At 37.6% G+C, this 12,926-nt stretch overlaps 1 protein-coding gene across 1 annotated transcript in view; it reads right to left on the bottom strand.

Annotated features, from left to right (window-relative positions):
- SMG1 (SMG1 nonsense mediated mRNA decay associated PI3K related kinase) overlaps nucleotides 1-12,926 on the bottom strand; it is a 61,929-nt gene that overhangs the window by 13,653 nt on the left and 35,350 nt on the right. Inside the window, exons 28-46 of the mRNA XM_048961419.1 lie at nucleotides 12,511-12,670; nucleotides 11,898-12,018; nucleotides 11,170-11,418; nucleotides 10,638-10,922; nucleotides 9,682-9,826; nucleotides 9,284-9,422; nucleotides 8,761-8,991; nucleotides 8,486-8,663; nucleotides 7,472-7,633; nucleotides 6,944-7,161; nucleotides 6,624-6,778; nucleotides 5,522-5,744; nucleotides 4,414-4,660; nucleotides 3,642-3,871; nucleotides 2,828-3,076; nucleotides 2,293-2,431; nucleotides 2,097-2,206; nucleotides 934-1,152; nucleotides 374-564 (exon numbers count right to left, since the gene is read on the bottom strand). Of these exons, the coding sequence (XP_048817376.1) occupies nucleotides 374-564; nucleotides 934-1,152; nucleotides 2,097-2,206; nucleotides 2,293-2,431; nucleotides 2,828-3,076; nucleotides 3,642-3,871; nucleotides 4,414-4,660; nucleotides 5,522-5,744; nucleotides 6,624-6,778; nucleotides 6,944-7,161; nucleotides 7,472-7,633; nucleotides 8,486-8,663; nucleotides 8,761-8,991; nucleotides 9,284-9,422; nucleotides 9,682-9,826; nucleotides 10,638-10,922; nucleotides 11,170-11,418; nucleotides 11,898-12,018; nucleotides 12,511-12,670 (3,651 nt within the window). The remainder of the gene's footprint in view (nucleotides 1-373; nucleotides 565-933; nucleotides 1,153-2,096; nucleotides 2,207-2,292; nucleotides 2,432-2,827; nucleotides 3,077-3,641; nucleotides 3,872-4,413; nucleotides 4,661-5,521; nucleotides 5,745-6,623; nucleotides 6,779-6,943; nucleotides 7,162-7,471; nucleotides 7,634-8,485; nucleotides 8,664-8,760; nucleotides 8,992-9,283; nucleotides 9,423-9,681; nucleotides 9,827-10,637; nucleotides 10,923-11,169; nucleotides 11,419-11,897; nucleotides 12,019-12,510; nucleotides 12,671-12,926) is intronic.

Below are 12,926 nucleotides of genomic sequence, written 5' to 3'. Positions count from 1 at the left end.
ATCCTTCATTGTTTTTAACTAAGCTTGTAAAATAACATTAAGAATTAGGAGCAGATTCAAAGATTTTTGTTTATAAACCAGTAGCTGCAGATTATTTGAAGGCTTTCAGTCTATTGTTTCTTACACTGAGGGTTAAACACGAAACACGGAATAGTACTGAGAGTACGAACCCTAAGACTTAAGATCATTCAGTAGGAAAATTGATTTAGTTTTTCTTCTACATAAGGAATGACCTTTTACTGTAAGAATAGTTTTTACTCTGCTGTTAATTTCTCTCATAAATTAAATAAGAAAAATGTATATTTAAGTACATACTAAACCACCAACTCTTATGAATCTGAGATTCCTGTCAGAATTCCTAGTTTCTCTGTACCTGTGCTGAAGTGTGTGAGAGGGATGATCCACTCCTTCTGCGCCTTCAAGAAATTCTATCTCCTCCAGTAGCTTTCCTTGCAATTTTTCTACATCTGTCAGCTGCTCTTGCAGGTTGAGATACTCTTCTAAACTACTGTCCAACTTTGGAAGCACAGCCAGCATTTCATCTCTGTTCTTAAACCAGTTAACCTATAAACAAGATACAGGATTTAATTGAAACAGGTAAGAGAAAAGTGTTCATCTAGAATTCTCTCTCCAATGCTACAGGCCTAAGGCTTCACGGACAACGTTTAGATGACACTGTGACCTTATTTTTAAAGGCCTCCAGCCTTAACTTGGACCAAATATTAGAATATGTTTTAGAGTTAAGCACACAGAAAATAAACACTTTCAAGCTCTGCATAAACACCCAGCTAAATACAAGTGTCACTTAGCTACATTTTGTGAACCATTTCTAATAGGTGACCGCCTCTTCCACCATCCCCAAATGTGAAGAAATGACAAGAAAGTGTACAAGCTACTTGGTTATATAGTAGAAAACAACTGTAGTGAACTCACCTTTATCTCAGCCACTCTTGAAGAGAAGAGACTACGTGTAATATCTCTTTCCATTTCTCTCTTGCTTTGCTTGTTTTCAGCCTGCTGGCCACCACCACCATATACAGCTCCTGCAAATCCTGCCTCACCCCCTGCTGTCCAGTCCACCAGAGGATCATAAACAAAAGCTTCAAGCAATGTAAGCAAAGTTTCTCTCCCACGCCGCATGATATGAAGGACCTGCACCATGCATTTTAAACAATCATTTGCGTCGTCCTTGGATAAAACATCGTGTTTGAGCAGCTACAGAAATCCATCAATTATCCCCACACAGCTCAAACACAGGAAGAACACCACAGGATGCACAAACAGCTATTCTGTACAAACATCACTAAGTGATGCGTTCATGTAGTAACTAAAAAAAGACAACCAAGTTTGCATTCTAGCCTTCCACACAAACTCTAGCAACAGACACTTGAGAAAGAAGCGTCTTTACCTCTATATATTCAGAGCTTACCAATTTTTTATTTAAAAAACAAACAAAATAATGACCTGTCACATTTGCAAAAGAAGAGTACTGAAGAAAAAGGGTAAGCAAAACTCATGAGTGTCTAATGGGAAATGACTAGCTACAGTCCTCATAAAGAGCCACCTCATCCACTTGGCAAGGCCAAGGAAAGAATGAAGTCATTGGGAATCACTTGCTTTGGGACATTTGGGACATGCAAGCCCTTCTTCTGTGAAAGCACCTCCAGAATAAAAAGCTCCAAAACACATTTGCTAAGATTTTGGATTACAGCTAATAAAGTGTTCCCTTTATGTGGGGGGAATCACTGTTTTCTTAAAAATCCATCAGAATTCTTACAGTAAGCAAAGATTGGAAATTCACTAATAATTTTAGCTATTTAGTAATTCACATTTTACCTGAAAAAAAAATATAAGAAAGTGAACAAACAGACTAGTTTCCTGTCAGAAGAGATTACTACATTGCTCAAATTTTACCTTAACCAAGCTACTTAGACTTGATTGCAGCATGTACTTGGCTAGGCTACATATTACAGAAAGGTAAATCAACCTAAATCTCAAGACTTTATAAATCAACAGCAGAATGCTTAATAGCAAGCATCTAAGACTATATTTGGTAAGTGACAGCCCTCAGGTATTTCACAAACTCCCAAACTTACCTGTTCACAAGAAAGCCTGAAAACCCCCTCTACTCCTGTCACTCCAAGTGCTGTTTCAATATTGTGCGTCATCCGGAATGGAACTTTCTCTGGCACCCTAAGGCTTTTCCCTTTAAGATAAAAATTTAAGTTGTTTCTTTTAATTGCCAAAAAAAGAAACCTATCATTAGAATAACTTAAGGCATTTTTAAATTACCTTTTTCAAAGCAAACATTATAATCTATGTGGACAACTTCTCCCGTGGTCATATCTATAAGAACATTATCCAGATGTCTGTCTCCAAGACCAATGATGTAGCCAACCATGGACATAACTGCAGTGGATCTTGCATAAGACTTTAAAGAGAGTTTCAGGAAAAAATTATTTGTGGGAATTCTCTGCCAACACATTGGACTGACTACTATCTTATAGCATTATTTTTAAGCAGAAGACAAATCAAAGCCACCATACTTCAAGCTGTTTTCTATATGATGTCTTACAAGAGCTATCATTTCTTAAACCAATAATCCTAGTTAAATAATGTAAAAAAATCAGGTATATACACATTTTTTATTCCAGATGGTACAACTACATTATTTCCTACCAACATTCCCCATTCTGTGAAACTCTGTCAGTGCTAACTCATCAAACTGCACAGCAACGTTGCTTGATAACATCCTAAGCCTTTGCTGACCTTCATCCCATTAGAAAAAAAAATCTTTCAAAGGCAAAATATATTTGTTGTAACTTACCTGTGTAACTCTCCACCATTCATCTGGTGTAGTACATGATGACCAGAGCTCCTTAGCTAGGAGATTTGGGGGAGTTGCTTCCATCAGTTCTTCTAGAACAGCTCTCATCACATTCAAGGGCCAGTCACGACGTGACACATCAAGACTAAGCCCAACTGCCTTTAAAGCAGGTCCAATTTTACTGTAGTAGAGTTCACTAGGTCTAGGCACGATTCCAGGATTCTGAGGAGTCTGATAAGAATCCTGAGCCTAGAAGAGGTTAAAAATGCTAGTGTACAAGTCACAGCTTACATTACCACAGAAAAGATTCCCACATTCAGTCTAAATGAGAATAACATACAATTAACAACTCCTCAACAATGACTTCACAGTGCAGAGAGCTGTTTTGAAGTTCAATGACTGAGAAAACCTAAAGATAGTCAAAACACTTTGTATTAGCTTAACTTTACTCAGTAATTACTAAGGCCAGTTTTGAAAATACTGTGGTAAAGACTACATTGAAAATAGAAAAGGAGTAGAGAATGAGATGTGAAATCTAAGTTTAACTCTATTCGTTCAAAAACAGTTCTTGCATTATTGTGCCAGAAAAGTATACTTATGTTAGCTACTGTAATAAATATAAATACATATACATACACATATGTATATACATAATTTCATTGACATCTGGTAGAACCTCAAGAAGTGCAAATACACAGACCCATCCTTCATGATCGTAAACAAAAAAAGTCTATTTTAAAACTATGTTACTTAGAACTGCCAACCAAATGAGAATAGAAGTTTCCCTCCTGAGTCATCCCTACATTGTAGTTACCTTTTGTGCTTGTAAAGCAGCTTCTCGCTGTTGCCATCGCTTGTAAAGACCAAACAAAGGTGTAGCTCCATCCACCCACTGGATCAAGCCCGACCTTGTTCCCAGAGGTGTCACAGAGTAATGCCGTGCGTGAAACCTCGGGGTCTCTTGACGGTTAATGGTAGCAAACATTGTGTTCACAATTGATAGGAATTGCATGATTCTTTCATCCAGGTGCAAGTCTTCTAAACCTGTGTTAAATTAGTTTAAAATTCAGTTTCTAGATAATAAGATTCCATCCTAAAGCCCAAAAAGCATTTTCTGAAATCCTACTTCATTTCCGACTACAAACAGCTCTACAAATTATGCAGGTTAAAGATGAGTCATTCAGCTTAAACCTTAATGTTTACTTAACTTTTACCTACTAGAATCAGTTTACCACATCTCTCTGTGAGCAGCATACAAAACAGTAACTAGTGTAGTGAACAGGTCTTTCCCTACTGAAGGAGACATGAAGTCTTAAAAGATGTCTTCTGAGATTCTTAGGCTTCTGGTAAAGTGCATCCAGCTAATCCTAAAAATATAAAAGATAACTGAAACTCCCTTGACTTACAGCTTTGGAAGGCAAAAATCCTTAAACACATAAAGTGAGGTGGAATAAAGGGAGGAGAGTGAGCGGATGAAACATTCTGTCTGTACTGCGCACAAAGACGACATGCATCCTTCCAACTCTAGTATATCTGGTCTGCAACCAGAGATATTAACTTGTTTAATAAAAATCTCAATTTCTTACCTTTGAACAAGTACGGATAGTTCTTCCCATCCGAGCCCAGGAAAAGCAGCTTTTTAGGTTTGGTTTTGGTAGGCAGAATGGTGATGGTGCTGCCCACACTATGAATTGTGACTGTGTCTCTGGTGGATACTTCTCCAGGGAGCGCTATCTCAGTGTTCATCATGGCAGCCAACCAAGGACTGATTTCTTCAAGCCGCAAGAGATAACTAGCCCGTTTCTGTGCTCTTTGCTGCAAACTTAGCATAACCTATTCCAAGGAAATGTTTTGTTTTAGGTTGGGGCTCACCTTAAAAGCTAGCATTAAAAATTAAAAACAGACTTAATGGTCTTCCTCTTCTAGAAAGTACAGAGATTTCCTTCAATTGTTTTTCATCCTTGGCACCTTACTAATCCATTTACAGTTTAGAATGAAGTTGACAAAATCCAAGACATACACTCTGTGAAGCAAATGCAGCCTGTCTGGTAATAAGCAACAAAGTCACAAGAAGTCAAACTCCTCAAGAGGTTTGCTCCTGCATTTATACATCTTTCAGGTGTAGTCAAAGGCAGTCTCTAGCAAACTCCTCTTTATATATCTCCATGCCTACTTGCTCCTTGCAAAGCTGAAGGAACTCTGTGTAAAACTGAAAACTTAAAACTATCAAGCAATTTAAAAAACAACAGGCTGCCTCTGGACATCCACGTGGGCAACACAAACACTTTGTTTCCCCTCAACACATAAAAAACTAAGACAAAAATCACATAATTGACTAAGTACCTTTGAGAAAGGTTGAGTAATTGAAAGTTGCAGCACAGAACAGCTATCACTCAGGATAACCAGAGTATCAGCTTGTTACCATTTGAAGCTACTAAGCTTAAATTACATAGATTCAGAAAGACAGAATATAAAAAACAGGAGCCCTCTGCCCTCTAAATTGATATTAAAAAAGAACTCCTTTGGGTAGAAGTGCAGTATGGCAGACAGCCGAGATACCAAAGTTACTGTGCTTCAGTATGGAGCATGTCTATGCTGACCGCAGAGGAGACTAGTTCAGGACACGATTTTGGAACATGAAGACAACAACAGGACACCAAAGAGTGAGACAACCCCTAGCCTGTGATGTAATACCTCTTTAAAGGGGAGCCAGCTGCTTCCAGGCTTAGCAGGATTCAAAGGATTCTTAAGTTTTTCCAGTGCATTTTCGATGGCACCTCCATAGTTATCCTGGAACCACTTCTCATGAGGAGTTTCTGTAGGAGCTGCAGTGATGCTCCGGACATGTTCCAAAGCAAATACAATGGGCTTCATTAGAGCTGTATGCTTCTCACGCATGATTGCTATCTTCTCTTCTCTATTAAAAAAAAAAATCTCTCTTAATACCATAAAAACAACCTCATAAGCAGAGCATTAAAACAGGCTGCAAACAAGACATCAGAGAAATCACAAAACCAATGCATCTCTATAATGAGGTCTTTGAGAACAACTGTATTAAAATGAAATGCTCCTCTGAATCATACTTCAAACTGAAACGTTTGCAGTGGGGCTTTTCACCACTGGAGACCCAGATTTCAGAAGTCCAGGGAATACAAAACACCCTAAACTCATTTCCTTTGTTACAAGAGCTCTTTATTACCACTTCATGAGAGTGTACCACACTCTAAAGAAGGAAAAGAGGAATATCCTATTCTGCCATTCTATTTCAGACTTGACTGTGGAATTTAAGAGGTGTTTTTATGCTTAGGCAAGCATCCTATGAAGGCCTTCCCCTTCCACAAATCCATTCACAGGAGAATCCAGATAAGAGATAAAAAAAATTGTTTCTGCACACTGAAAAGCAAATTACAATGTTCTGTTTACTCCAACTATCTGTGTTTACAGTAAACTCCAGACAGGTCTTATCCTTGCACACAGTTGTCCTCATCTCAGCTGAATCCTACAAAACACCATGGAAATGAAGAACTGTAAGTTCTCAAACTACAGCTCAATTCACACTGGGTTCTAACAGATTATTACTGAGGAAATCCCAACACAGACTCAGAGATCGACCCTGTTGCTGCCTCTCATTACATCAGAGTACTAGCTGTGGTACCAAAATGCTTCTGAATAAGGCCACTAACTTACAGAGAAGCAGCTAGGACAGTACAAATTCAAGTGCAACACGATCACCTTGATGGTATGCCTCCCCAACAACCATCTAACAATCTTCACTTGATTTGACCAATACACATACTTGCGTAGAGTGTTGTTATTTTGGACCCTTTTGACTTCATCTTCGAGTTGTTGAATCCTTCTGAGGACGTACATGTGCTGCTGCAATAAAACTCCCAACCAAAGTTCATCCCACAGAACTGTAACTCTACGCAGCTCAGCCACTAGCATCTGAACCTATATAAAATAAAGATAACTTTTTAAAAGTACTAGTATTGAGACTTATATTTGTACACAAAGAGCTTGACAAAGATGACAGCATAACAAAGTTTTACCAAACTTTCAGCAGCCCTACAAACAAGATAAGTATTTTGCAGTTCAACACACATTTGAATTACTAACCTGCAATACCATTGTTGGATTTGCAGTTGAGAGTTTCTCCACAATTTTGCTGTAACAATCTTGCATCATTGCTTGATCTTCATTTAACCCAACTTTTGTATCATCTTTAGTACTTTCTTGAGAAGCTGGTGGACTCCCACCATCACATTCACCACCCAAAAGTTCTTCTCCTTGAATATTACCTAGCAAAGTAGGGATAGCAGAAGGAAGCTTGTTCCCTAAATTTGAGAAAGGGAAAGTAAAAACAAAAGATATTAAAATATTATCCATGCTCTTCTGGCCTTCAAAGCTGTGTCACTCAATATCTCATTTAGAGTTAGAACCCCATGTAACATATACTTGGCCACAATTAATGACAAAATTCAGAACTGATGTGCAAAAGCAGTAAATCAAAGTACAAAGTATCTATGAGATCCCAACAGTCCTTCATACACAATGTTACTGATACTGAAAAAAACAACACTTTACCCAGTATATAAAGTATGTTAGATAAAAAGCATTTGAACATTTGATATTTTTCTCTCATACCTGCGGTTTGCGATTCACTGCTGAGTGAAATAGTACCCACTATTGCAGGATACAGTATGAGATGGGGAGAATCTTGAGCCACTCGACACAATAAGTTGCAAATACTCTGACGAACGTACACCTCTGGATGATTGAGGCGAGAGAAGAGCTGAGGAATAATACCTACAGCAACAGGACAAGAGGATATGCTGGATCCTTTCTGTATACGCTAAACAATGCACATTTCTAAAGCATGCTACTTATGCACTGGGGGAATGTAAATGATCCTAGGTCCCTTCCATTCTATGATTCTGTGAAAAGTCTAGGCTCCCAACAAAAAAGCTCTCTTTTGTTTTTAAATAACTGCCTTTCAGAGCACGAGCAACTGAATTGCTTATTTAGTCATACAATTCAAATGCAGATCACATCAGATGACATTGTTCAATCAAGCACTAGAAAATGAATTCCACTGTTACATAATTTTAAACAAAACAGGAGAGATGCAATAGTTCCTGAAGTCAGTAAACTGGATGTTTCAAACGAACAAACTTCGGCAGCAGTTGGCTTCCTCCTCCTCTGCTGCCTTCCACACAACTTGGTATCTTTCCTGGGGAATGCCCCTGATCAAACTGAACCAGTAGTCTGCTGACAGACAACTGCTACTGCTGCAGCCACATACATTTCTCTGAAACGTATTTCAATCTGTGGCTAGAGGAGAAACACACACACACACACACACACACACACACTCTTCTTTTAAGAGGCTAAAATAATGCAACTCTCCACAAACCACATTTTCTTTCTTCTTTCAGCATCTCAGTACAGGAGAATCTGTACTCTAAGATCAGAACGTAGAGCAACTTTCATGCAAGTGGAGAACTTGCTTTTCTTCCACTGTGTTTAATATTTTATTTTTTTTCCCCAAGAATACAATGAATATCCTTCTGCTCACATTTATCCTTCTGCTTATCATTCTGCTTACATTTACGAAGACATGTCAAAATCAATTTCAAGAGCTAGGTAACATACACCTACCTCTCCAAGGAGCAGTGGGTGTAGTTTCTAGCCCATGTTCTAGATACTGTCTAAGCTCTCCAGCATGTTTTACAAGCAGCCTTAACAGTCTTAGAGTTGCCATCACAATAACATCATCAGTGCTTTGCTCAGAAGTATTTCTTAAATGCAGCCTTGGATCATCTTCGTCAAGTGAAACCTTAAAAGAAAGAAATACTCCTCTAAATTAAGTATATAGTTCATCTCATCATTTAGAAACTTTTATAACTCAACTTTCCTATCAGCACAACACTAACCTGGCCAGCATTGAGTTTGAGAAAAGTGAAATATGCACTGCAGGAGAGTTTATAGAGACTGAAGATTCTGTCTACAACTTTCCTCCATACTTTAATTAAACCTTCTGTTGCATTTTCATCAAGATCTGAAAGCCAGGGACAAGTTGTTAATAACTGACGCCATATAACATCCACCATATCATCTTCTTCATTGTCTTCATTTTCAGTGATTTGCAGAGTCATATCTTCATCCTAAGTACAAATAAAGAAATAACAGATTTGACCAAGTCTTCAAGCCTTTTCTACAAGGATCTGTTAGTTCCTAATCCATTTTTTTGCTTGGGCAACTCATCCAACTGCACTGTGTGACTGTACTAGCACAGTCTGTGTACCACTTAACTAACAGCTGGCTTCTTAAGAGAACTTGTATATTGTTTGAATTTTAACTACAAAACACTTATGGAAGTTAATATGAATCACAAGCAGGGGACAGAAAATAAACCACAAAGCTGAGCATATTTTAAACAGGAAAACTCCGACTTACTTGAATCCCAGCTGGACGACACACTGCTTGCCCAAGGATCCCATAAATCTTCTCTTTGTCTTCCTCTGTAACGTTGTCTGGAAGCAAGCTCTGAACCTCAGACTTTTCTCGGGGCAGCAGACGAACACCTTCTCCCTGACTGTAACATTTAATAAGTTATATTCTTATTTGAGGAGACCATTAACATTGTGTATATAGAACCTGAAAGATAAATCTTCATCTTCGATCACATACAGAGACTCACTTTTTAGAAAGGTCAAAACAGTCATAATTCCCTACTCACATCTGACTTTTGACCATAAGTAAAAGCTATAATCAATAATACAATGCTAGAACTCATCTTAAAAAAATATATTAATTATGCTGTAATCATGCTTCAAGCATTAGGATGAATTTACCTGGCATTATCAACTACTTTCCGGCCCCATCTATAAGCCCAACTAGCCAGGGCTGCCCAAGACTTGGCCACTTCAGGTGCCTGTACTGAAGACAAGTGATACAGCTGTCCCAAGATAAAGTCAGGTTCTCCAACTCCAATATTTACTGTAACAGAAGAAATGGAGCAACATACATTACAACGTAACAGGTACTTCTGACTACCTCAACATATAAAATAACTGCAAATTATTCTAAGTACATAATTTTTTGGTTAAGTTAGTACCCACATGTAAAATTTTCCAGAGCAATTCTTTTTCAGCTTTGACACTAACTGCAAAACAGTTTTTCATTTGCTAACAACCACTGTCTGTACTCTACAACTGCTTTCTCTGTCACAGAAGGATGAAACTGAAGCAAGAGGCTCATGATCTCCAAAACCACAAAAATACTATGCTATGAAAGCATACTATGAAAGGTCTGCAGAAAATTGAGTATTTAGTGGCAACAACAAAATTTTCAAATTAAACATAGATGGAAGCTACGTGACCACGACTCGTATTTGCAAGGCCTTAAAAATACAGCTGCTTTAATGCTCAACCTAAAAGATCCCATTCACACTTTAAAAAAAAAAATCAAGAGCTGAAAGCAGACGAGCATGACAAGGTTTTATATCCTCTTAATAAAAAATAAATACGTTACAGTTTCATGTTCAGGCAAGAAATAAAGTGACAAAAGTATCAGGAAAGAAATATAAAAAGTGAAATATCAAGGGTTGTTTGTTTGTTGTTTTTTCTAATTGTGCATCCATACCTATACAAAAAGACACTGTGCATATACAAAAAGAGACTGCTTATACGTACATATATTTATATATAGCAATGATGGAGTATTTGTTCTTTGTAACTAGCACTATCCCTCAGTGGAACCATCAGAAATTAATTTAACAAAATAAAACTAAGTGCAATAACAAATCTACCTGTAGATTCGCTTTCAATCCTGGGATATTCCTCTTCCAATGCATTAACAGCTGGGAGATCAATCAAGGTATATATGTTTTTAGACAAGGTAGACAGACCAGTGTGATTCTGCTGCTGACGAGCTCTATATACTTGTTTTAACTGTCCTGAAATCTCTTTCCATTCTGCTTGAATCCATTTAGCCAGCGTAAGAATAGATTTAGCAACCGCATATTCAGCCTTGGCAGATTTGCAAAACGATATGGCACAAGAACTCAGCATTTCCATGGCATGTGTTGACTGACCTGCACATTATGCAAAGCAGATTTTTAGTGGTGTTAACTTCATTCAAAACACTTCTTCTGAAATTCAGTATTTTCAGATAAGGCTCATAACAATGTATCTTACAAAGAAAACTCAGACTGAGACAACAGTTAATAGGATGAAAGCAATTACTAACGATGCTGTTCCATTAAGATTTACTCAGAGGATTTAGCCTGGCCATGAGGACAAGCAGCTCAAGAATCTACAATTTCTGCTAGCGATACTCACCTGCTGTGTATAACAGCTTTGTTTTCTCAATATCAAGTTCAGGACCCCACTTTTCATCTATCTGACCTGGTGCAGACAGTTTTTTAAAGTGCTGAACCAAGTCCTGTGCAGTGGTGGTTTTTCCTAGCTGAACTTCACTGCACTGGGCAAGCAACCGTGTAGCCAGGGCAATATTTCCTCGCTTTCGTGCAAATTTTGCTGCTGTTAAGCCCAGCTCCATTAGATGACTCTTAATTGGGACTGTTGGTTCTGAAGAAGAAAGCAAGATATACTAAGCACAGTTAAAAAAAAAAACAACAGTGGTTTTATCCAGGGTATAATTTCTCTCCAATATAGGAGTATTTTGTGTACTGCCATCAGTAAAGAACTTGGTCAACCCTTTTGCATTTCCTAAAAATTCCTTGATGTTTCAGTCACTTAATTATTTTTTATCTAGAAATGCACTTTTGGGGTTTTCATGACCATTTTTGATCACTGAAGCATTCAAAAATGAAATAAAGTACAATGAGATGAGCAACTGAAGTGCAATTAGGACTCTCCTTTTTCTTAACAACAGTCTGCATTCAGTAAGAATTGAGACACTTAAATAAGGGAAAACATCTAAATAACAAAACCTGGAATTTAAAAATTAATCTTAGTAATACAAGATGCAGCTCCCACTTTTAATGAAAATTTAGTTTAAATTCTGTATTTAACTGTTTTTAGCACTAAAATAAGAGCTTGTATACCTTTAAGTTTTTCCATCAGTTGATTCTGGTACACTGTGTATCTCAGTGCATGCATCCACGGCCTCACATCATGCTGTTTACATGACCTCAAAGCATCATTGAAGAGAGGTATAAGACAGTCCTGAAAGAGGCATGAAGGTTGTACAGCTGTCAGGACAGCTTAATAAATAAGTATTTGCATTTATTAAAAGCAAAGACTACTTTAGTGAAAAGCAAGCATTCTTATTATCAGTATTAGCAGTCAAATTGTATGGCTAAAAAGCAAATATGTATTATGTAGACCTATGAAGACATGCTTGATTTTGAGAGGACAACCATAAGAATGAGCTCACCAACAAGCACTATTGTTCCTATCGTTCCAGAAAACAGGTCATCTGTGCTCACTGAAGTTTGACATTGTTTAATTAACTGATTAACTGATTCAGCATTAACTGATATGGTTTAGCATACGGTAACTCAGTAGCTCTGACTGACATCTGGACTTGATTATCATGAAGGTCTTCTCCAACCTCAATGATTCTTTAGTTCTACATTCTACATTCAATACTTCATAACATGGCTATAGAATTAGAACACTGTGAAACGTAGATCTGATTAAAACACGCAGCCATACCTCTGATGTCAGCCTGTTGGAGACAGTGTTTTCTAAAGCAGAAGAACAATACAACTGAAGAGTGCTCAACACTGGTAAAGACTGAGACACAGTGAGCGTGGAAAGTCTTAAAGGTCCAATAGCTATTCGTGATGTTTGTTTTAAGTATTTTATAACATTTCTGAAATAAAAGTTAACAGTTATTTCTGTTAGCTGGACTATTTATTAGAAAACAGTACCAAAAATACTGAAGAAAAAAGCAACTCCTACATCTGCATATTGACAATCAAGAAATCATTCAAAAACATAACAAGTCACATGTTGACTCAACAGTCTTAAGTTAAACACCAATTCATTTCCCCTGAGTAAGCTTATGCCTCGTAACAGAGTAAGCTAGGAGTCAACAGTACTATAAATGCTGAAGTACAGATTATGCA

The sequence above is a fragment of the Lagopus muta genome, chromosome 15, assembly GCF_023343835.1.
Source record: "Lagopus muta isolate bLagMut1 chromosome 15, bLagMut1 primary, whole genome shotgun sequence".
Taxonomy (NCBI): domain Eukaryota; kingdom Metazoa; phylum Chordata; class Aves; order Galliformes; family Phasianidae; genus Lagopus; species Lagopus muta.
The sequence above is the reverse complement of the archived record's forward strand: the minus strand, read 5'-3'. Positions and strand labels throughout refer to the sequence as shown.